The sequence below is a fragment of the Phallusia mammillata genome, chromosome 2, assembly GCF_965637545.1.
Source record: "Phallusia mammillata chromosome 2, kaPhaMamm4.hap1.1, whole genome shotgun sequence".
Taxonomy (NCBI): Eukaryota; Metazoa; Chordata; class Ascidiacea; order Phlebobranchia; family Ascidiidae; genus Phallusia; species Phallusia mammillata.
The window spans coordinates 6,585,937-6,611,450 of NC_137253.1; the positions used below are offsets into that span (position 1 = coordinate 6,585,937).

The 25,514-nt window shown below is 38.1% G+C and overlaps 1 protein-coding gene across 2 annotated transcripts; it reads left to right on the plus strand.

Moving 5' to 3' along the window:
- The first annotated feature begins 4,862 nt into the window (after positions 1-4,862).
- On the plus strand, positions 4,863-24,740 carry LOC145214790 (sushi, von Willebrand factor type A, EGF and pentraxin domain-containing protein 1-like). Of its 2 annotated transcripts, XM_080083394.1 has the most exons (21): positions 4,863-5,046; positions 5,764-5,940; positions 7,530-7,709; positions 7,984-8,097; positions 8,512-8,688; positions 9,429-9,605; positions 10,486-10,695; positions 11,251-11,430; positions 13,071-13,253; positions 13,769-13,948; positions 15,613-15,795; positions 16,307-16,486; positions 18,059-18,247; positions 18,759-18,938; positions 20,633-20,821; positions 21,285-21,473; positions 22,419-22,581; positions 23,013-23,142; positions 23,381-23,534; positions 23,877-23,987; positions 24,518-24,740. In XM_080083394.1, the coding sequence occupies exons 1-21, from the start codon at positions 4,899-4,901 to the stop codon at positions 24,652-24,654; spliced, it is 3,531 nt and encodes a 1,176-aa protein (XP_079939520.1). In that variant the 5' UTR covers positions 4,863-4,898; the 3' UTR covers positions 24,655-24,740. The 2 variants fall into 2 exon arrangements, with proteins under 2 accessions (XP_079939520.1, XP_079939521.1); XM_080083395.1 differs by lacking the exons at positions 13,769-13,948; positions 15,613-15,795.
- The last annotated feature ends 774 nt before the right edge of the window (positions 24,741-25,514 follow it).

Here is a 25,514-nt window from a genome sequence, read left to right on the forward strand (position 1 = left end):
GTGTAATATACAATACGTTTTACCACAAGTAAAGCTAATTTAATGTTGTTGGGTGAATCATTAAAAAACAGACCCACAAAAGTAGTTTACATTCTAAGCGCACTGGAAAAGATATGTTGTACATTCATGAAGTGTGGCCATATCGTGTATCTGTTGTAAAGATCTAATGCTGCCCGCATTTGTCATCAGTGCAGTCAAAATGCTTACACATATCTCTTGTCAGGTTAAAAAATTAATGCTGCGCATGAACTGGCGTTTGGTCATACCATGAACATCTGATGTTGCTCACATTGGTCCTCAGTGTACTTAGGGTGATTATATGTATGCCCAGACTCACTAAAATCGTTGTGGCGCTTAAACTGGCGTGTAAACTGGTGTTTGGGAACAACGTGTACGTCCAAGATTTCTTACAGTGGACCACAGTCTATTCTAGCTGTTTTTTTACAAACAAAATTCTTCAAAGGTCCGCCAAACGTCTGTGTTTGTGTGTGCTTAAACTGTTCACAGCAATAGAACATTGATTTGTGCTATGTGGATAATATCAACAAACAAACAGAAGTTGGTTTATACCGAGTTATGCAGAATGGTACCTATTTAGAGACGGTTTCATGTAATTTACAACATGCACATATTATCAAAAGTAGAGAAGCGTATGCAAATAGTAATTGTGCAAGATTAAAACAGCTTCGTTAACCTCACTAACAAACTGGTCTGTTTTGCATTACACCTAAATAGCTATTATTAGACATATAGTGCAAAAAGAAATAGACCTTTCCACAATGAGAGAGACTTAAAACTGTTTAAAAACGACTGTATTGCAACGAATAGCGTACGTACTCCAAATGCTCCCAACATGCAGATTTAAAACTCGACAGAAGTAGGAATTTAAATGTTAATAGGGAAAAAACTTAACATATAGGGGAAAGAAAACTTTCAAGGGGCTTGTGTGTGTAGCGAACACACTTTTCGCATACTTTCGATCATCGCCGTTGTTATTAACCAATTACACACTTTTTTGTGGTGATGATAATAGCGATTGTTGAACCCTACAAAGAAACTATTCACTACACACAAGCTCCTGAGCGTGTGTTTTTTCGATAGGGACTAAAAGTTGTTTCTTTGTAAGCTGGTATTAACACGACACCAAAGTGCAGCTCATTGTTATGAAAGATTTATGCGATTTACACATTGGCAGACCAACGGGGAAATGATTACTTTACTTCTGTTCACAGATACTTGCTGAAAGCACTTAAAACTAGAGATGTACCGAATATTCGGTTTGCCATATTTATTCGGCCGAATCGGCCACTTTTGCAAAAAATTCGGTTTGGGCTTGATTCAGCCGAATCTATTCGGCAAAACCGCCTTTCGCCGATTCGGTACATCACTACTAAAAACTACTGTTACACCCTTATTTTGTTATGGGCTAAATGTGCCAAAATAGCAACCTCGTCAAACTATTCCAAATCTACTTTTGATGACATAAAGCAACAGTAATTAAGTTCTTGGTAGCAGTGGTGTCGCTTTCAGTGTGGATTACACTAGTCGTTTAGTTACTGATGTGCTGCAAGTTGATACAAAGATGCAAGAAAAGCAAAACAGGTGAAAACACAATAGTGTGCTGCAAAATTTCTTCATTCCCAGATTGAAACATCACTTTAGGAATGATTTGGGGCTAAATTAAGCAGTTATAACACACTGATCTCTATAAATACTGGGTTGTGCTACTTCGTTGAACGGTTGGGTGATTTTATGTGTACTGGGAATACATTCTTCAGTTAAAGTTGAAATAAATCATTATTAAGTGGTAATAAATGTTTTCTTGTGCAATATAGGTTGTTTACATGCATTTATTAATATTTAAGACACAAATCCAACAAAAATGGCGCAAGACGATGTGATACTTTATTTAGCATCACCTTGTGCTGATCCAAACTGCTGTTTTTGATTGTCAGCAAAGTCTTGGAGCTAAAATATGGCTGTTTAAAAGTTTATTTGTAGTAGGTTCAACATTATTTTGCTTCTATGTTACAAAACATAAATCTAGTACGCTCACAATTAGCTCATTTAACAAACACAATTAGCAGCAAAAGGAATATCTTAGTCAACCAAACTTAATTTTGTGCCCTAAAATACAACGAATCTAATTGCAACTTTTCCGTAGCGTTGTTATCACTTACTTGTTATCGCCAAACGTTGCCAACAGTTTGTGCAGAATAGATTCTTATAAAGCAGTAACATCGTTTAATTCGAACCTGTTTGGACCAAATCGATTGTACAAGATCCGGATTGCCCGATGTTAATTAGTTAAATCTTTACCACATTACAAACCATTTGTATCTTCAGTTTTTTTTTCGAATTAGTTGAAGATTCAGGTTAACCGAATCCGGTTTACTTATCTCTGTATTAAACTTTTTCTATATCTGTCAGAAATTAACAAGTTAATTATCACAGCGTATCATTTTTAAGGCTTTAATATAAATGTTTTGTGAGCAGGTTTTTTTTCGGCTAAAACGATTGGCAGACGTTGAGCAGAAATATGACCTGACATATTGCTTCCTTAATTAGCCACTTAGCTTGGCGCCCTCTGTGTCCAGATTTCTATTTTTGTTTCTTGCTTCAACAATTTACAAATTTTGTTCACACTTTTTTTAAACAAAAATTGTTTGATTTGATATTAAAATATGTAGCGTTTCCAAACGCATGCGCTGGTGGAATTGTTCAGTTTTTTTTTCAGAATCTATTGTTAACAACAGGCATGGCGTGATTATGTCAATAAACCGGAATCGTCCTACTACTGCAATATTAGTAAAATTTCAGGTTGCTTCTAATCTACAACCACCGGGCTTTTTACATGTTATTATTTAACATACCTTGGATTTACAGTTGTGTGCTTCTCTTTCATCAGTTTTTTTTATAAGTTACAACTAGAAAAAGTAGGCGTCTCTTTTCGGGCGAAACGTCGTTTTTATTTTAAATAAAACTTCTAGAAGAGCAACACTTGTTATTACATTATGCCTGGGATTGTAGGTGTAGCATCAATTGATTTGCTATTAGGTTCAGGACAGAGAACTGAATCGCGAGCCTTTCTAATGACTAAATAACGCTTATTTACGTTCTAACGTTGCGCAGCTATTTCCGGCTTGGTGATTGTTTTTTTTTTTAGTGCAATTGTGTCACTAAGTTTTCTTTCACCAAGCGAAATAAACTCAACTCAACAATGACAAAAGTTGATGCCGAGTGCATTAATATGGTCGGAATCAACAAAACCATTGGATTGGCCCGTGAGCGTGTATATTAAAATATATAAACCGGCGGCCGTGAGGTAAATAAAACCCTTTGGCTAAACGTTTTTGGGTCAAATCTACCTTACAAAAATAATTGGGCTATGAAAAAATATTACCAGCTTAATAGCCATATGTGCCATTCTTGTTGTACGGCTATTGTGTTCAAGCAATGCAAAGATAACACCACAAGAGTCACAATACGTCATAAGCACCTGAGGCTGATGGCCATGCAGACTGTTTAGCTCAGTATGTGCACGAGTTAGAAATTATACTGGACTTTTTAGGCGATTAAAGATAAACCCGATTCTTTACATCATTAAGATTGTCACAAAAACAAGCAGACGCTTGGCAACCGTTTGTGAAATTAGCAACTGCGATACGGCCGTCATAGCGAAATGGTTGTGCACTCCTGATTTAAACCAATAGGTTTAAATAGAGTCGCCGCGGGCCTCACCACCATTTGTTAAATAGCCTGCGTTTCTTCCTGCCCGCCGCAGGTTGTATGGGGTTTATGACTTTTGCAAGCGCTAAAAAGTTGTATTGGCAGGGCACCTGTCGATGTTTATCGAAAAAAGGAGTAAATTTAAAAAAAGCACTTGACACGGACTTAAAAGATATAGTTAATAAAAAACATAAGTTTTAACAATTGCTGTGCCCACTTCACTGCACCTTTACATAGGAAGTTATCGTTGAGAATAAACAAGCCATCACATGTTTTCAAAGACCTAGTTTGTAATATAAAGGAATATATTAATGTCGCAATTATTGCATGACATAATACTGGACGCAGCTATAGGTATAGGCTGAGCTATCAGGCTGTCATCACAGGTATGAATCGCACGCGCTGCCGAACAATACCTACCGGCTCTCGGAGGAAACAATATGCCATCGGTTAGCGCTTCCGTGATTGCTTTTTATTGTATTTTTCGACAATCAGGCAGCAGTCCGAGAACTGAAAATTGCCATGATTATTTCAACAGAACGAAGTATTCTTCCGCATTGCGGAGGATTTTGACCAATCAGAAACCAGGATTAGGAGTCGTCACTGCCGCGCTGGGGTGTAGAAAACAGGTTTCATTTTGTTCATAATGAGAGCTCGGTCCGCTGTTTATGGTTGGGCATAGAAAATTCGTTTGAAAATTGTTTAATAATGAGCTAGCTAGATGAATACATTCATACTGGGATCGGACCTTAAGCGTCCATGCAGACCAGCGACCACGGTATACTTTTTCATAAATCATAGTACGCCAGGCCTATGGAAGGCGTAATACCGAACGATTGTTTGATAATGTTTACTTTATTGTTTGAGATTCTCTGTTACTTTTGACGCAAGCGCTGTAGGCCAGGGTTAATTTTCGGCTCTGTTTTTATTTCAGGACAAAAAGTTATTCTAGGAAACGTAGTTTTGTTGAAATGACCAGCTATTTTATTCAAATATTAACCTACACATACACTAAATTTACAAAGCAACTTTAGAAGTATGATGTTATTTGATTTTTTCAAAGCAAATTATATTGTTTATCATGGTATTGATACGCAAGGGCTAATCAGGACTTTCTTAACTTCGCAGACACCGAATGTACCGGCTTGCCCCAGATTCCGTCACATGGCATGAACACTCCTGCTGGAACAACATTTGAAGCTGGAACAATTGTTGAATATAACTGCGCACCTAACTATGTCCTGGTAGGCCCTGAAGTGAACACCTGCTTGCGAAGTGGAAATTGGAACGAAACCACAGCGCCCACTTGTGAGCTAGGTACATTGTGAAATTCCACATTTTTTTCACAAAAATGTTCTGTTCAATAGTTGGTAAGTGCAAAAACCATACGCGAAGGTTACACTTTCAGCTGACACATTTTGCAAACTTTTTGAAAATTTGAGACATTTTTGAACCAACAACAGTTGTTTAGGTCAGAGTTATAAGTCGGACCGGGTTCGGGCTTAGGTTTCTTCTAAAATCGGGCCTGATTTGGGCCTGACTTTACATTCTGTGTTTTTTTTTCAATAAGTTTAACTACTTAACAGGAGCTAGTTGCTGGACCTGAGCTAATGTCGATCAGCCCTCAAACGCCTTGTTCATGACCGATCGTGTATTATTGTCTATGGTGTTTGTTGTCGTGGTCTTTCTTGAGGCTTTCAATGTAAAGACCGAAAAGGCAGACAAACTTTCGTTCTAAACGGGCTTCTCAAAAACGAATCGGGCTCGGGCCCGGTTTCGGGCTTATACTTTCGGGTTCGGTTTCGGGCTCAAATTTCGGGCCCGTTTACAATTCTGATTAAGGAATAATGGCACATGGTCCGTGAAAAAATAGTTCCATAAGTGACAAACTGCATAAGTGTTTCTAAGTTTTTACTACACCAGAATAATAACAACATGGAGTTAAATTTTTTGATGAAATCTTATTCCAATACACGTTGTTGATAACCTGTTTATTGTCGTGCTTTGAATTAATCTCAAAATGACTTTCTCTAGAATGCCCCGCACCATCAACCGATCCTGAACTTTCAATTTCCCCCAGTGGACCTTACAAAAGTGGCGATACGATTATGTATGATTGCATTGACCCCACTGCTACATTATCTGGTCCCTATACCAGTACGTGCAATGGTACGCACTGGAGCTTGACTGATCTTCCGGACTGCGAAACATGTAAGTTATTACTAATGAATTAATAGTGTATAAAAGCGTGAGGGCAATAAACAAAACTGTGGTGTATCAATTGGTAAATGTGAAATAAAGTAATGCCCACAGCAAAGCCAAACCAAAATCAAGCACGTTAAATTCATGCTTATATCCGAATCTAGGCTAACAAGTATGCCACCACTTACAATTCTGAACCGTTTTTGTTTGATTTGGTACGTACCATTATTATAAAACTTCATATCGACAGCAAGATGTAAACTAAGGAAAACTAGACACGGTCATGAAAAGTAATTTAATCATAAACACTCATGCCAAGGTACTGGTTTATATAGAACACATAGTGCAGACGTTTCAACAATCTCCGTTGTCATCATCAGTGCAGGTTGTCAATCAAGCTTGTTGAAACGTCTGCACGAAGTGTTCTATTACACTACTACTTTGCCAGCAATGTTTGTGATTAAAGGATTTTAACTATTTCGTAGACTAAACCCCACTCGGTATTTTCTGTTAAATTTCCTATACATCAGGGGTTACATCACTGATGATGGCTTGTATGCGTTGCCGTTGGTAAAATGTCTGTCATTTTTATTCCGATGTAGCTAAATCAGAACTGGAATGTCATTTTTAATCAGCGCTGAACCGTGACGCACTCTGGGATGGGTCGAACCAGTATAAAAAATAGGGTGTACGGTCTTCAAAAGTGTAAAAGTTTTACTGCATTTGCAGTAGACCAGTAGTTCCTCACCTTTTTGACCTTGCGGCACCCTATTAAAGAGATAAAAAGTTTGCCGCAGCCTGCCAAAACTGGATCAATTTTTAAAGGAAATAGGGAGCCGGGAAAAACTGCGAGACGCGAAACTTAATACACACTGAAACTCGGTGGGAAATAAATAATTTCCGCACATAACGAGTTTAGGTTATAATAAATAATTGGCCGCAGTATTGCAATATTAATATCTCGCGGAACCCTTGAGCATTTCAATTGGGACCCCAGGGTGCCGCGGCACCCAGGTTGGGAACAACTACAGTAGACCATAAGAACAGTGAAAATTCTTAAAACAAAGAAGCAACAATTTAGCAACCCCAAAAACATTTTTTCTACTTTTAGTTACGGCAAACCGCTTCCCTCAAAATTGTTTTATTATGTTCCTCACTTACCCCCTGTCGTTGTTGAATGGTCCGACCCATTTATCATTCCGTCGCGTTTGAGTGCTAATTAAAAGGACTTACGGTTCTGATTTATATCGGAATAATTATTACATTCCTGTTTTGATATTAACATATATTTTTATAAACGGGATGAATTTTGGCCTAACAACTGCGTTAAAAAATTTCGCCATTGGCACCTCGTAGGCATGAGCATCAACCGAAACGTTATATAAAGCATGCCGTATTTTCTTTTCGGGCCGTAACATTCATGATCCGAAAGGAAACATAAAGCATGCCGCTTTTTTTAATTGGGCCGTTATATTCAAACTGACAAACAGATCCATGTACAGTGTTCCTTGTGGGTTTTTGGTTTTTAGTTTATTCTCAGCATATTTTTAAGCATCAAGCAACATCTGGTTTCACTTATGTATTCGGTATCTCTTCAGCTGATGCATGCAGCCCACCACCAATGATTCCAAGCGATGGCGTCAACCCCGAAAACAGAGACTATGCAAATGGTGACTCCGTATATTACGCATGCAACCCGCGACGTTTGCTGGCCGGTTTTGGAAGTAACACATGCTCAGAAGGAGGATGGTCCAACCCTGCCCCCGTCTGCTATCAAGGTGGGGAAAACAGTTTCGCTTCTCAAAGTTTTGTCACAGCTTGTAATAACGGTGTGAAATAGATGCAGCGCGTTGAGTACCCTTCCGCTGATTGTGCCATTTTTTGCGGTTCATAACGTTCCTCAATTGCGATATTTTATTGTATTTTATTTAAGGTTTTTGACAACTTCTCAACATAAAAAACAATCTGAGCAAAAAAAAAAAATTAGAGCCGCTATATTGGTGTATAACATAAAAAACAATGATTTGAAACACAAGTTCCGTTTTTTTTCAGATTGTGTCGACCATCAGAATTGTACAGTCAACTTTAAGTTTGGCTACTGCGGATTTCCTTTGTATGCTAGGTACAATGAAGAATACTGCACAAAATCTTGTAATCTTTGCCTCAGTAAGTTAAAATGTTTTTCAGGCTATATCTGGCAAGTTATTTACCTGAAAACCAAATAAGCTTTAACAGGCTTATCAAACTATCCCTCGTTTTTAGGTACTGTATTTGACGTACTGTTGCTTGGCTTGATGGAAATCCACTGGTTGCCAAGTTTTTACCAACACTTTGCCTCACTTTTGATTATTATTTCTCTCCGATATCCCTCACAATACATAGACAATGCTACATTAAACAAACATTACTGTTTCATCATTAAAACTTCAATACTGCAAAAGTTGTTTCATAAACTGAATGCAAAAGAGAGTAAAATGTCAACGTTACAAAATTTCTACAATTTTTCGTTGTTTGTGTCAAACCCAAGCCATAAACAAATTATTTTTCAAGTTTAAACCAATCAATTTTGTGTACGCAAAGATTGCTCTGCACCCCCGGCCGGCGACGGCGTGAGTGTTTCTCCTGCTGGTCCATACGTACAAGGACAGATTGTCAACTACACTTGCGAAACTGGAAATCTTATCGGTTTGGACCAAAATCTGTGTTTGGACGATGAGACTTGGTTTGATACAGTGGGGCCGATCTGCTCTCAAACAGGTACGCTGTTATACAATCAATTAGATGCACTCCTAAAAGACATCCTTCGATGTTTGACTTATGAACAATAAACACTTCAAATGACGAAAACATACAACTTGTTTCTCCCAGTAGTGCACTATACAGAAATTAAACAAACCTTTTCGGCTCACAGTAACTTGTTTTATGAATGGTTCATACGTCATTTCCGCTAATTGTTTTCCTTACACCCATCATATAAGCGGCCTCATGGTTGGTTTGTAGTGTTAGCACCCTAGAGAGTAGAATTGTCTATTTACACAAGTACAAGTTACATTCAATAACTCCTTTCAAGTTTTAACATTTAACCCCGACTGAAAACGTTTGATATAGGCCAGGGGTCGGTAACCCCTGGTACGTTTGCTAAGTTTGGCACGCAAAGTGATTTTTGTTGCCATGCCAAACGATATGCGCGTTTATAGTTCAGTAATAATTTAACGTGTTGCACTGTTTGTTTCCCATCATGCCATGCTCGGAAAATCAAGCCTTCCAACACTAAAAGCACTGTCCCTTCCTTTAATTGATACCCTCACAAACCACTATTACTCAGAAAAAATCTTTGCACGCGAAGTCATTGCTAAACTGAAATAACAAGTAAATAGGCACAGGTCGCTTAAAAGGTTGCCGACCCCTAACATGGGTTATACACTTAGCTCTGAAACACAAAAAATATATCTACACCCAACTTCAACAATAATTAATAAAAAAAATTACTACCACAGACTGCATCAATCTTCCAACGGACCCGAACGGTGTAAACACACCGGCTGGCACACATCATGAAAACGGGACAGTGGTGAAATATAACTGTTCAGAGGGTTACTTACAGCTGCCCCCGTATGAAAATACGTGCAATGAAGGCGTTTGGTCAGAGTCGGAAGCTGGACAATGTCTGTTAGGCAAGTGAATTGTTATAGCTCTTTATTGAAACTATATTCTTGCATCTGTCTACGAAAAGCCTTCGATAAGGTGGCGAATGAAACCACAGGCACCAAATCAATGAACCACTTTTAAAGTTCCGGTCAACCCAGCTTTTTTCTGTGAAAGAAAAACGAAAACTTAAAGCGCCACGAAATAGCACTTAAATAAACGAAACATACCTAATGTTTGGCCAAAGAGGCTTGGGCATTAAATTCGTCTGCAAAAAGCCAAACATGTCCTGTGTAACAGGCAAACATTATCAGGAATAGAAATAAATACTAGAAAAGATGGGACAAAGCCAGACTTAAACAAAGGGGCAGCTCTAATCAGCTCGGTAAAAATCAGCATTTTGTAATTTACTAGCTGCTGAATAAAACACCAGTGTTTTAAAATAAACTCTATACTTGAGAGCTTAAATAACTGATTGCTTAAAGCGCGCAGGAAAAACAAAAACCGAGGTCTGCTTTTTTCGCACAATAGATTTGTGTTTCTTTGTCTTGGTAAGGCCGAAACTGTGTAATGCATTTTTGACACAATGCCTACATTGTTTACAATGAGTTGGCCCATTCATTAATAGTCGGCAGAAATTTATTTCATTAAAAAAAGGCCGTTCCTAAAACGTTTAGATCACCAAAATACCTGGGTGAATGCTAACCACAATTTTTAGGTGTCGCGATATTATAAATTACCAACAGTGTAGATGTAGATTCCACACCATATGCAGAGAGACTTTAGCTTTTGACCATTTTGTATAAAACCTCAAGTATTTAAGAGCAGCCCAGCAGCGTCAACCAAGATAATTGATTACAATTTAGCCATGTATCATTTTGTTCTAATCATTTTCTTTTTTTCGAGCAGTTTGTGATTTTGATCCAAACTTTGACATAAAACTTGGCTTCAACCTTATTGTCCCCGATGAGCTTCTACCTTACCAGGATCAAATTGGAACTTTGGTGCCCGGAGTTGTACTCAATTTCAATTGCACCATGGGTCGTCTCGAAGGCGTTTCCACCCTTGAGTGTCTTTCTAACGGCTCGATTTCTGACCCATTCCCAGTCTGTCTTGCAGGTTGGTTAAATATATTTTTCTACCAGGAAATCGATCTAGCTCTTCACTGAGACACATTTTGGCTTGCTTAAGCTGTTTTCAATTAAAATCTACTTTGAGTTTATAATTGCGTAGTTTAAACGTACGGTATTCGAATGTGCAGCTTTAACGATCACTAAAACTTTTGCATGTCTCATTTATCGTCTTCATAGATATGTTAGAAGCGCGTGTGTATGAGATATTGTGCACCTTACCAGCAATAATGCTCAAACATTATTGAAACCAACGCAAAGGAAGCTACAGAGGAAACGATTTTAAACGACGTATTTTAACAAGCTGTGTGCGTTGATACGAACTGGGCCACGGCAGCGATATTTGCCTCTGTCCAACCGATTCAATAGTGATAATAATTCCACTATGCAACTGTTTTTCGCACAATTGGTTCTTTGTTTTTTATTACATCCTTTACTTTTTTTGACTTAAATAGACATACAGGTTTTAAACCCGGTACTGGCTGAAATATTACACTATAGAAGTTCTGCATTAGTTATAATTGTCATAAAACTTGCTTTGCAGAATGTGACCCGTTCCCAGTTATCGACGAATTGCTTGGACTAACCTATAACGAACCACTCCACCACACTGACGAAGTATCTCTTCAATGCGCAGGTTCAGCTATAATGGATGGTCCAAACACCCTCACATGTCTCGAAAATGGTTCTTGGGCGGGAGTTGTATTCCCGACCTGTACTGCAGGTAAGGGTAATATACCAAAAGCTGTGTTGTTTACAAACTGATTTAACGATATATTTTTGAAGTAATATGCATGTTTAAACGCCTTGGAGCTGTAAGTCGGGCCGGGTTCGGGCTTGGGTTTCTTAAAAAACGGGCTTGTTTCGGGTCTGACTTTGCACTTTGTGTTAGTATTTGTACAAAAAATTTAACTAGCTAAGTAGCCAGTTGATTGACCTGACCTAATATCAAACAGCCCCAAAACGCTTTGTTTAAGACCAATTCTCTATTATGTCGGGTGTCTTGGCATTTTCTGAGGCTTTAATGTGCACGCCCGTGAATCAAACTTTCGGGCCCAAACGGACTGCCCAAAGACGATTCGGGTTCGGACCGGGTTTCGGGCCTGCGCCTTCGGGTTCGGGTTCCAGTTTAGGATTGTCTAAACTCTGGTCTGTTGTAACTTTGATCAACGGACAAGATTTTTTTGCTGCAAGGGTGCACAACCTTTTCGCTGTAACTCATGTTTTGTTTTTGTATTGCTGTATTAAAGAAAAAAGCCGGTGGCTGAAAGTCCAAATTTAATTCCTACAGTCTCAATTGATTTGGCACGATTTGGCAAACACTTTTAACTGTTTATGACGTCACCATTTGTTCTGTAAAGGTGTTTGTTGCCTGCTTATTTAATTGTTTCCACATAATATCCGTACAACAGCCTGACACGTGTGGCTTCTGGTAAATAGCAAATTTTCAAAAGCGGGCGCAATAAGCACTTTTACTAATCTAAATCAATATATCTCTAAAAAAGCTCACGTTAATGGCTATTAGAATTGGGGTGAGATGTAAGCATTCAAAATTCAATGAAACTATAAAAAACTTAGTCCCTAATGTAAAAAAAGTTCTAAAACTTTCATCCCAACCCAGCTGCGAAAAAAAATTAGCTCTTAGCGCCACATATCGATTTGGTAGATATGGTGCAGCCGCTAACATAGAAACTTGCATCACAGGCCTACTTATTTTCGATAGGAGGCGCAACGGAGCATAAAGGCGTTTGCAACCGCAAAAATTGCTGACTAAGCAAATTGCTCAATCAGACATTTTTTTCACGGGGTTCGAACCCAGGACTCTCCCGTGGACGAATCCCGATCAGGTTTTTTATGTCTGTATATGGGTCAGGCGCGCCAGACCGTTCGGCCAAGTTCCTTATTGCAATTGGAAACGCCAATGGTCCGGTGCGCAACTTATCGGAAATAAGCAAACTTGTGATGTGAGTTCTTGTGCAAGTAGCTCTACAGTGAGGTATGGTGTGAGGAGCTCTACCTTACTGGGCGGGTAATATATTTTTCCAATCCAACCAAATCCAGTGAGAAGAGTTTTTTTGGTAAAAACAAATGTCCCAGGATTTTTTTTTCAATTTCGGTCGCCAGTATATATGTTATATTTAACATACGTTACATTTAACCGCAGGTTCACAGCCTTAGTTGTGCACCCCATACTTAGATAGTTAATTACTAGTCGGTGTCATCAGTTGTTTTATCAAAGAGAAGTTTCACAGGTGTTTTAGCATGTGATGTTTCTAAGACTACTGTGTATCATTACATTACTTAAGTGTCTACTCTAACATTCAGTGCACTTGCAGAAATAAGTAATTATTATTTTGTTGATAGATTGCGGTCATCCTCCAATCAATATTGATCTCGAACTAGTCAATAACCACGGCAACACAACAGAGGGGGCTCAGATTCAATACGGTTGCATAAATGGAACTATTATGGGAGATATCGTTTCCACATGCGAATCGAGTGGAAATTGGAGCGTTACAGAAACTAGCCTACCAACCTGTGTTCAACGTGGGTTATACTATATGTATCACGCACCTATTGTACATGTAATAAGCAATCAAAGTTGAAGAGGGCTCTCTGGTTTAACGTTAGTTAGACACCGAAGAGTTTTTAGACGGGTTTGAAGTTTATTACTGAAACCAGATAGTACTTCATTGTTGTAACTTTTTTGGGAGATGCTAAATATATATGAAAACGCGTTTCAAGAAATACAATCATTATTGAAATCGGCGGGTACTTGTTCAAATAGACTCAAAGAAGTAACAATGTATTTGTAGACGAAATACATAGGCGTTACTACGTTTTTCTACATCGACTGACGATCCAATACCGATAAAAATTTCAATATTCAACTGTTTTTTGTGAAATTGGTCCTTCATTTTTAAGTAAATACTTTATAATTTCAGACATAATCTTTTAATCCATGTTGTACATAAAAATATAGGTTTTAAACACGGTTTCGGCTGAACTATTAAACTACAGGTCCTGCATTAGTTAAAATCATAATAAAACTTGCTTTGCAGAATGTGATCCGTTCCCAGTTTTCGACGAATTGCTTAAACTAAATCATAATGACCCACTCCACCACACTGAAGAAGTATCTCTTCAATGCGCAGGCTCAGCTATAATGGATGGTCCAAATACCCTCACATGTCTCGAAAATGGTTCTTGGGCGGGAGTTGTATTCCCGACCTGTACTGCAGGTAAGGATAATATACCCAAAGCTGTGTGGTTTACAAACTGATATGACGATATATTTTCGAAGCAATATGCATGTTTAAACGCCTTAAATTGCGTCTGTTGCAGTTGTAAGTCGGGCCGGGTTCGGGCTTGGGTTTTTTAAAAAACGGGCTTGTTTCGGGTCTGACTTTGCACTTTGTGTTAGTATTTGTATAAAAACTTTAAATAGCTAAGTAGCCAGTTGCTTGACCTGACCTAATGTCAAACAGCCCCCAAACGCTTTGTTTAAGACCAATTCTCTATTATGTCGGTTGTCTTGATATATTCTAAGGCTTTAATGTGTACGTCTGTGAATCAAACTTTCGGGCTCAAACAGACTGCCCAAAGACGATTCGGGTTCGGACCTGGTTTCGGGCCTGCACCTTCGGGTTCGGGTTCCAGTTTAGGGTTGTCTACAACTCTGGTCTGTTGTAACTTCGTCTACCGAACAAGATTTTTTGCTGCAAGGGTGAACAACCTTTTTGCTGTAACTCATTTTTCGTTTTTGTATTGCTGATTTAAAGAAAAAAGCCGGTGGCTGAGAGTCCAGATTTAATTCCTACAGTCTCAATTGATTTAGAACGATTTGGCAACCAGTTTTAACTGTTTATGACGTCACCATTTGTTCTGGAAAGGTGTTTGTTGCCTGCTAATTTAATTGTTTCTCCATAATAGCCGTACAACTATCCGACACGTGTGGCTTCTGGTAAATAGCTAATTTTCAAAAGCGGGCGCAATAAGCAGTTTTACAAATCCAAATCGATGTATCTCTAAAAATGCTCACGTTAGGGGCTATTAGAATTGGGGTTAGATGTTAGCATTTCAAATTCAATGAAAACATGAAAAACTAAGTCCCTAATGTAAAAAAAGTTCAAAAACTTACATCCCAATCCAGCTGCGAAAAAAAATTAGCTCTTTGCGCCACATATCGATTTGGTAGATATGGTGCAGCCGCTAACATAGAAACTTACATCACAGGCCTACTTATTTTCGATAGGAGGCGCAAAGGAGCCTAAAGGCGTTTGCAACCGCAAAAACTGCTGACTTAGCAAATTGCTCAATCAGAATTTTTGTTTTTTATTCACGGGGCTCGAACCCAGGACTCTCCCGGGGACGAATCCCGATCAGGTTGTTTATGTCAGTATATGGGTCAGGCGCGCAAGACCGTTCGGCCATGTTCCTGTCCTCTCAATCAGAAATTATTGCCATTGGAAACGCCAATGGTCCGGTGCGCCACTTATCGGAAATAAGCAAGCTTTGTGATGTGAGTTCTTGTGCAAGTAGCTCTACAGTGAGGTATGGTGTTAGAAATCTACCTTACTGGGCGGGTAATATATGTTTCCAATCCAACCATATCCAGTAAGAACAGTTTTTTTTGGTAAAAACAAATGTCCCAGGATTTTTTTATCGATTTCGGTCGCCAGTATATACGTTACATTTAACCGCAGGTTCACAGCATTAGTTGTGCACCCCATACTTAGATAGTTAACTATTAGTCGGTGTCATCGGTTGTTTTATCAAAGAGAAGTTTCACAGGTGTATTAGCATGTGATGTTTCTACGACTACTGTGTATCATTACATTACTTAAGTTTCTACTCTAACATTCACTGCACTTGCAGAAGTAAGTAATTATTATTTTGTTGACAGATTGCGGTCTTTCCCCTATCAATATTGATCTGGAGCTAGTCAATGACCACGGCAACACAACAGAGGGGGCTCAGATTCAATACAGTTGCATAAATGGAATTATTATGGGAGATACCACATCCACATGCGAATCGAGTGGAAATTGGAGCATTACAGAAACTGACCTACCAACCTGTGTTCAACGTGGGTTATACTATATGTATCACGCACCTATTGTACCTGTAATAAGCAATCAAAGTTGAAGAGGGCTCTCTGGTTTAACGTTGCTTGGACACCAAAGTGTTTTTGGACGGGTTTGAAATTTATTACTGAAACCAGATAGTACTTCATTTTTGTAACTTTTTTGGGAGATGCTAAATATGAAAACGCGTTTCAAGAAATACAATCATTATTGAAATCGGCGGGTACTTGTTCAAATAGACTCAAAGAAGTAACAATATATTTGTAGACGAAATACATAGGCGTTACTACATTTTTCTACATCGACTGACGATCCAATACCGATAAAAATTTCAATATACAACTGTTTTTCGCGAAATTGGTCCTTCATTTTTAACTAAATCCTTTATAATTTCAGACATAACCTTTTAATCCATGTTGTACATAAAACTATAGGTTTTAAACACGGTTCCGGCTGAACTATTAAACTACAGTTCCTGCATTAGTTGGAATCATAATAAAACTTTCTTTGCAGAATGTGATCCGTTCCCAGTTATCGACGAATTGCTTGAACTAGATTATAACCACCCACTCCACCACACTGAAGAAGTATCTCTTCAATGCGCAGGCTCAGCTATAATGGATGGTCCAAATACCCTCACATGTCTCGAAAATGGTTCTTGGGCGGGAGTTGTATTTCCGACCTGTACTGCAGGTAAGGATAATATACCAAAAGCTGTGTGGTTTACAAACTGATTTAACGATATATTTTCGAAGTAATATGCATGTTAAAACGCCTTAAATTGTGTCTGTTGCAGATGTAAGTCGGGCCGGGTTCGGGCTTGGGTGTTTTAAAAAACGGGCTCGTTTCGGCTCTGACATTGCACTTTGTGTTAGAATTTGTTTAAAAAATTTAACTAGCTAAGTAGCTAGTTGCTTCACCTGACCTAATGTCAAACAGCCCCAAAACGCTTTGTTTAAGACCGATTCTCTATTATGTCGGTTGTCTTGGTATTTTCTGAGACTTGAATGTGCACGCCTGTGAACCAAACTTTCGGGCCCAAACAGACTGCCCAAAGACGATTCGGGTTCGGACCGGGTTTCGGGCCTGTACCTTCGGGTTCGAGTTCCAGTTTAGGCTTGTTTACAACTCTGGTCTGTTGTAACTTTGTCTACCGAACAAGATTTTTTGCTGCAAGGGTGCACAACCTTTTCCCTGTAACTCATGTTTCGTTTTTGTATTGCTGCTTTAAAGAAAAAAGATATATCAACAACATCGGATCCACCGGTGGCTGAAAGTCCAGATTTAATTCCTACAGTCTCAATTGATTTAGAACGATTTAGCAACCAGTTTTAACTGTTTATGACGTCACCATTTGTTCTGTAAAGGTGATTGTTGCCTGCTTATTTAATTGTTTCCCCATAATAGCCGTACAACAGTCCGACTAGTGTGGCCTCTGGTAAATAGCTAATTTTCAAAAGCCGGCGCAATAAGCACTTTTACCAATCTAAATCAATATATCTCCAAAAAAGCTCACGTTAAGTGCTATTAGTATTGGGGTAAAATGTTAGCACTTAAAATTCAATGAAACTATAAAAAACTTAGTCCCTAATGTAAAAAAAGTTCAAAAACTTACATCCCAACCCAGCTGGGAAAAAAAGTTAGCTCTTTGCGCCACATATCGATTTGTTAGATATGGTGCAGCTGCTAACATAGAAACTTACATCACAGGCCTACTTATTTTCGATAGGAGGCGCAACGGAGCCTAAAGGCGTTTGCAACCGCAATAATTGCTGACTAAGCAAATTGCTCAATCAGCAATTATGGCCATTGGAAACGCCAATGGTCCGGTGCGCCACTTATGGGAAATAAGTAAGCTTGTGATGTGAGTTCTTGTGCAAGTAGCTCTGCAGTGAGGTATGGTGTTAGTAATTTACCTTACTGGGCGGGTAATATATGTTTCCAATCCAACCAAATCCAGTGAGAACAGTTTTTTTTGGTAAAAACAAATGTCCCAAGATTTTTTTTTTTAAATTTCGGTCGCCAGTATATTTGTTATATTTAACATATGTTATATTTAACCGCAGGTTCACAGCCTTCGTTGTGCACCCGATACTTAGATAGTTAATTATTAGTCGATGTCATTGGTTGTTTTATCAAAGAGAAGTTTACAGGTGTATTAGCATGTGATGTTTCTACGAATACTGTGTATCATTACATTACTTAAGTTTCTACTCTAACATTCACTGCACTTGCAGAAATAAGTAAATATTATTTTGTTGACAGATTGCGGTCTTCCTCCTATCAATATTGATCTGGAGCTAGTCAATGAACACGGCAACACAACAGAGGGGGCTCAGATTCAATACAGTTGCATAAATGGAATTATTATGGGAGATACCACATCCACATGCGAATCGAGTGGAAATTGGAGCATTACAGAAACTAACCTACCAACCTGTGTTCAGGCTCAACGTGGGTTATACTATATGTATCACGCACATGTTGTACATGTAATAAGCAATCAAAGTTAAAGAGGGCTCTCTGGTTTAACGTTGGTTGGACACCAAAGAATTTTTAGACGGGTTTGAAGTTTATTACTGAAACCAGATAGTACTTCATTCTTGTAACTTTTTTGGGAGATGTTAAATATGAAATCGCGTTTCAAGAAATACAATCATTATTGAAATCGGCGGGTACTAGTTCAAATAGACTCAAAGAAGTAACAATGTATTTGTAGACGAAATACATAGGCGTTACTACGTTTTTCTACATCGACTGACGATCCAATACCGATAAAAATTTCAATATTCAACTGTTTTTTGCGAAATTGGTCCTTCATTTTTAACTAAATCCTTTATAATTTCAGACATAATCTTTTAATCCATACTGTACATAAAACTATAGGTTTTAAACACGGTTTCGGCTGAACTATTAAACTACAGGTCCTGCATTAGTTGGAATCATAATAAAACTTTCTTTGCAGAATGTGATCCGTTCCCAGTTATCGACGAATTGCTTGAACTAGATTATAACCACCCACTCCACCACACTGAAGAAGTATCTCTTCAATGCGCAGGCTCAGCTATAATGGATGGTCCAAATACCCTCACATGTCTCGAAAATGGTTCTTGGGCGGGAGTGGTATTCCCGACCTGTACTGCAGGTAAGGATAATATACCCAAAACTGTGTGGTTTACAAACTGATATGACGATATATTTTTGAAGCAATATGCATGTTTAAACGCCTTAAATTGCGTCAGTTGCAGTTGTGAGTCGGGCCGGGTTCGGGCTGTGGTTTTTTTGAAAAACGGGCTTGTTTCGGGTCTGACTTTGCACTTTGTGTTAGTATTTGTATAAAAAATTTAACTAGCTAAGTAGCCAGTTGCTTGACCTGACCTAATGTCAAACAGCCCCCAAACGCTTTGTTTAAGACCAATTCACTATTATGTCGGTTGTCTTGGTATATTCTAAGGCTTTAATGTGTATGTCTTTGAATCAAACTTTCGGGCTCAAACGGACTGCCCAAAGACGATTCGGGTTCGGACCGGGTTTCGGGCCTGCACCTTCGGGTTCGGGTTCCAGTTTAGGATTGTCTACAACTCTGGTCTGTTGTAACTTCGTCTACTGAACAAGATTTTTTGCTGCAAGGGTGCGCAACCTTTTCGCTGTAACTCATGTTTCGTTTTTGTATTGCTGATTTAAAGAAAAAAGCCGGTGGCTGAGAGTCCAGATTTAATTCCTACAGTCTCAATTGATTTAGAACGATTTGGCAACCAGTTTTAATTGTTTATGACGTCACCATTTGTTCTGGAAAGGTGTTTGTTGCCTGCTAATTTAATTGTTTCTCCATATTAGCCGTACAACTATCCGACACGTGTGGCTTCTGGTAAATAGCTAATTTTCAAAAGCGGGCGCAATAAGCAGTTTTACAAATCCAAATCGATGTATCTCTAAAAATGCTCACGTTAGGGGCTATTAGAATTGGGGTTAGATGTTAGCATTTCAAATTCAATAAACCATGAAAAACTAAGTCCCTAATGTAAAAAAAGTTCAAAAACTTACATCCCAATCCAGCTGCGAAAAAAATTAGCTCTTTGTTGGTAGATATGGTGCAGCCGCTAACATAGAAACTTACATCACAGGCCTACTTATTTTCGATAGGAGGCGCAAAGGAGCCTAAAGGCGTTTGCAACCGCAAAAACTGCTGACTTAGCAAATTGCTCAATCAGAATTTTTGTTTTTTATTCACGGGGCTCGAACCCAGGACTCTCCCGGGGACGAATCCCGTTCAGGTTGTTTATGTCAGTATATGGGTCAGGCGCGCGAGACCGTTCGGCTAAGTTCCTGCCCTATCAATCAGAAATTATTGCCATTGGAAACGCCAATGGTCCGGTGCGCCACTTATCGGAAATAAGCAAGCTTGTGATGTGAGTTCTTGTGCAAGTAGCTCTGCAGTGAGGTATGGTGTGAGGAGCTATACCTTACTGGGCGGGTATTATATGTTTCCAATCCAACCAAATCCAGTAAGAACAGTTTTTTTGGTAAAAACAAATGTCCCAAGATTTTTTTTTCAATTTCGGTCGCCAGTATATATGTTATATTTAACATATGTTATATTTAACCGCAGGTTCACAGCATTAGTTGTGCACCCTACACTTAGATAGTTAATTATAAGTCGGTGTCATCGGTTGTTTTATCAAAGAGAAGTTTCACAGGTGTATTAGCATGTGATGTTTCTAAGACTACTGTGTATTAGCATGTGATGTTTCTAAGACTACTGTGTCATTACATTACTTAAGTTTCTGCTCTAACATTCACTGCACTTGCAGAAATAAGTAATTATTATTTTGTTGACAGATTGCGGTCTTCCTCCTATCAATAATGATCTCGAACTAGTCAATGACCATGGCAACACAACAGAGGGGGCTCAGATTCAATATGGTTGCATAAATGGAACTATTATGGGAGATGCCACATCCACATGCGAATCGAGTGGAAATTGGAGCATTACAGAAACTAACCTACCAACCTGTGTTCAAGCTCAACGTGGGTTATACTATATGTATCACGCACATGTTGTACATGTAATAAGCAATCAAAGTTGAAGAGGTCTGTCTGGTTTAACGTTGGTTGGACACCAAAGAATTTTTAGACGGGTTTAAAGTTTATTACTGAAACCAGATAGTACTTCGTTTTTGTAACTTTTTTGGGAGATGCTAAATATGAAAACGCGTTTCAAGAAATACAATCATTATTGAAATCGGCGGGTACTTGTTCAAATAGACTCAAAGAAGTAACAATGTATTTGTAGACGAAATACATTGGCGTTACTACGTTTTTCTACATCGACTGATTAAATTTCTTGTTAACGTGTTTCCATATTCAGTATTTTACTTAAATCAGCATATTGTTTGTTTAAGGGACAAACATGTCTGGCTGTATATACTCTTTAGTTTTATTGTTAATGATTAGTGACTTATAATTTAAAACCCAGACATTTATTCACCAGCTTGTCCGACTGCACCGCTGCTGACAGGAGGAGAGTTTTACACTACAAACGCAGCCAATCCTGTTGGACAGACGATCAAGTACGTTTGCAATACTGGATATATGACATCTGGAACCGATAACACCAACGAGTGTTTAGGAAACGGAGAATGGATGTACCCCACTGTACCAAATATCACGTGTCTATCTCGTAAGTAATCGAGTGTTTACAGTCGAAAATAGCTTAAGCAGCCTGAGAAGAATTGGGTCTGTACACGCTGCTAGTAGGCCTACTAGTTCGTGTTTCTTTTTTATTGTGCTCTACAAGGTTTGCTAAACGTTTATATTGGAGGCTGAATAACACAAATTACAGGCCGCCAACGTTTGTCTAAAAAGTCTTAACTGAAAACTTGTAGGATGTGTATTAGACTACAAGCTCCACATACAAATGATACCAAGACTGAAAAACAGACATACGACTAGAAAACCTGCACTAACCTAATTAAAAAATCAAAACCAAAAAAAGTTAAAAAAAGAGTTAAATATACCAATTTACGGTTTTTTATTATCTGTTCATTTGTATCAATGATCGTGTTTAGCTACATAGCCGCAGGTTGTGCACCCTGCTTTAGACTAAATGCTACACATACAAATTATACTAAGTGTCTCTGCTTCAAAAAACAAAGTGAACATTCATTGTAACACTGCTCTCTGTTTGGGTTTAGTAATCTCGGCACATCATTGTCGTGTTTATGTTGCATTACATCATCCTGTACCAAAGTATTTTTCTCACCATTTTTTTCGCCAAGAGCAACTAAACTCTAACCGAAATTTTACCTGCGAGACTGATTCTTAAAATTGTAGGAAAGTTTTTGCAATGATTAACGGGTTCTGGAGGATTTACCATAATTTTTAAAAGATGTAAATACATAACAATTAACTGACAAAAACAGGTTGTTTGATTCCAAGTTTGTCAGATTTTTAGCATATTTGTAAAACAGGTTAAAATGTCAGTGCTCCAGTAGCATGGGTATATACAAAACATTTCTGCACACTGAATACGACAAATCAACAGTCTATGACATAGACTCTATGTCTAGTGTTAACAAGAAATGTGTGTTATCTACTTGACATAGATTTTTGTTGTTTTCTCTAGCCAAGATACTCGCGATTTTCGATGGCAATAAGGAACTGGACCAATGTCTTCAAAAGGAAATAAGTTTATCCTCAAGCAACCCACATAAGCAGACGCCTGGTAGTGGTGTGCTTACCGCTCCAAACTTCCCCATTTACTTCCATCAACTCAACAGAATCATAGCGTAAGATAAACTCGTGTTTATGATTATGATTATGATTATGATTCAGTTCGTGGCCTTAATAACCCCCAATCTATGCCTCTATGCTCACCAAAAAAAAAATGAAAAATTTTTTGCATTACGATTAACAACATGGGTGGCAGACAAAAGACAATGTATCACATAATGTCCAGATAATCAAATTGGCTGCATAAGGGTGCTAAAGTTTCTGCTTTCACCCGTGTCTATATAGAGGGTGGCTTTCTAAAAAACATATAGACAAATCCTAGTACGTTATTTTAATTTTTATGCATCAAGTAATGTGCAAAATTGCAATACTTTAGATGCGGTTATAATCGGTTGGATTTATCTGGAAAAAATTAGAGGCATGTTATCCATGAAGAGTTTCATTTCCTATAACTTAGTTAATAAATATTTAACACTGCGATTTACAGACTCGGAAGCTGGCTTTCGGCAAACGATAACAGTTTGTTTGCAATCCACCAGCATTCGGGAACCTGTTCAGCCAGCAACAGTTTTTTTGATGTTGTGATGACTTTCGATGAAACTGACTTTAGAACACCGGTAGGAATCAGTGGTGTAATATTTAAAGCAACACGGCTGTGTTTGTACATAATATAACCAAAGTAATCAAACAAGCACATAGACTTGAAATCCTTTGTTTGTTTAACTAAAACTAAAAAACAATGTTTGTGCAATACATGACCCTTTGCTCCAGTAAAAGATGCACAAAAAATGCTATAAAACATTTCAATCTAAAATTATCGTGTTTTAACTTATAACGTTTTTACATTCATTTAAGTTAAGCATGATGGAATATGCATGTAATTCCTGGTCCCTTTCGCTTGTCCTACCGTGTGCAATTAATCACCATTACGCTATTGGATCGGAGGCCGATGCAAGTTACACTGTGATCTTCAGCGAGAATATCGTACCAGCAGATAGCTCTACGTTGAGTAAGAATATTGTGCCTTGATTGTAAATAAAATAGCTTTAAACAAATTCTTTTAATTTTGAGAATAATTGGCATTTTTTGGGATATTGTGTCAGTTTTTGGGATATCATTTATTTTGACACTTCATTAAAATATGAAAAGATTTTTTTCGTTTCTATTTAATCAACTAATGATAATTCTTTGTAAAAAATTAAAGCATTTGTCCCCTTTTTGTATGTACGTAATAAGGGTTCTGAACCTGTTTTGCCTCTTGTACTCTTTGCATCGTTGTGCTCTTTTTAGTTTCACAAAGAACGTAGTGCTTAATTGTCCATGCATGAAACTTAAATCAGTTTTTGTTTAGATACAGCAAAAGTTGTGGCAGACGATTTCCGAACAAACAATCCCAACATTAAGATCTTAACCGTGACAGCTTTACCAAGCAATGACATCGACTATCAGGCAAACTTGGAGTGTAAGTCTTTTTTTTATTTTTTCTGTTAATTGTGGGTGAGCAAAAAGACGTGTTCATTGATTATGGCCGGACTATATCACAGTTTCAACTATTTTTCACAATTCTTTTGTCTCAACGTTTCATATCATTGAGTACAATCAGCTAAATCAGCGAGGGTTTTATGCAGACCAGCAATCACCGCACATTCATACATAAACTATAGTACGCCAGGTCCAATCCAGGCGATATATCGAATCAGACAGTCGCGAAGCATCCCATGTGGCAAAATTAGGTTTTAAATTTCGATAGTCTAGATCACTCAGCAAAATGGCAAAACTTGAATTCTTTCATTTCCTGTGTAAAAAGTGAGTTGTAATCTTGTTTTGATTTTAAATCCCAATATCGGACGATTTTGCAAACCTAGAAGATTTTAAAGCAGTTTCATGATTTTGTGTGTAACTAGTGGAGTGTTTTTAAATTTGGTTTTTAACGTTTCACAGCAATAACAAAGCTGAAAATACTACAACAAAATATTCTTTTTTTTAACCCAGATCTCAGCGAGATTGCATGCGGAACTGGCGTCACTTTCGGATGCAAGTACTTCCTCGGTTCGATGTATGATGATGTGGGAACATTCTTCCAATTCCTTCGTAATCTTGAATTTGTGGAATATGATGGCACTCGTTAAAGAGAATCAATAACTTTTTGTCATATGGCAGATACTGTTTGCTGATGCTGTGCTGTGCTGCCATAAACTGTAAACGGAAAATAAAAGGTGTTTGTATCACAAGTTGTTTTGAGTCAACGTTCCTTTGTAGAAAAGAAAAGTATAGAAGTTTTACATGAAATTGGATTTTAAGTTTTTGGCAACATTTTGTGCTACTACAACTGAGCAAAACTCTGAAACAAAAAAGAGAAAAGACGTAATTCCTAGACTTTTTAAGAATGAAACGTAGAAATTACGATTTTACTGCACTATTGTATCGAATTGTCCATTATTGAACATTGAGACAAAAAATTCAGCAAGTGTATTACATATTATGTTTGATCACCACTAAAACAAATTTACTGTTTGAATGAATAATTAAAAACGGACCCACTAAAGTAGTTTACATCCTAAGCGCACTAGAAACGATATGTTGCACATACTGGAGTGTAGCCTCAGCGCGTATCTAGTGTGAACATATAATGCTGCTCACAGTGCCAATCAGTGCAATCAAAAAGCTTACACATCGCTTGACACGTCAAAGGATTAATGCTGCGCATGAACTTTCGTCTGGTTATAGGATGAACATGTGCTGTTGCGCACATTGGTCCTCAGTGTACTTAGGGTGATTATATGTATGTCCAAACTCACGAAAGTCTATGTGGCACTTTAACTGGCGTGTAAACTGGTGTTTGGGAACAACGTGTACGTCCAACATTTCTTGCAGTGGACCACGGTCTATTCTAGGTGATTTTTTACTAACAAATTCTTCAAAAAACCGCCCCACGTGTTTGTTTGTTTAAGTGCGTTAAAAAGTTAAATGTGTTAAACACAGTAATAGA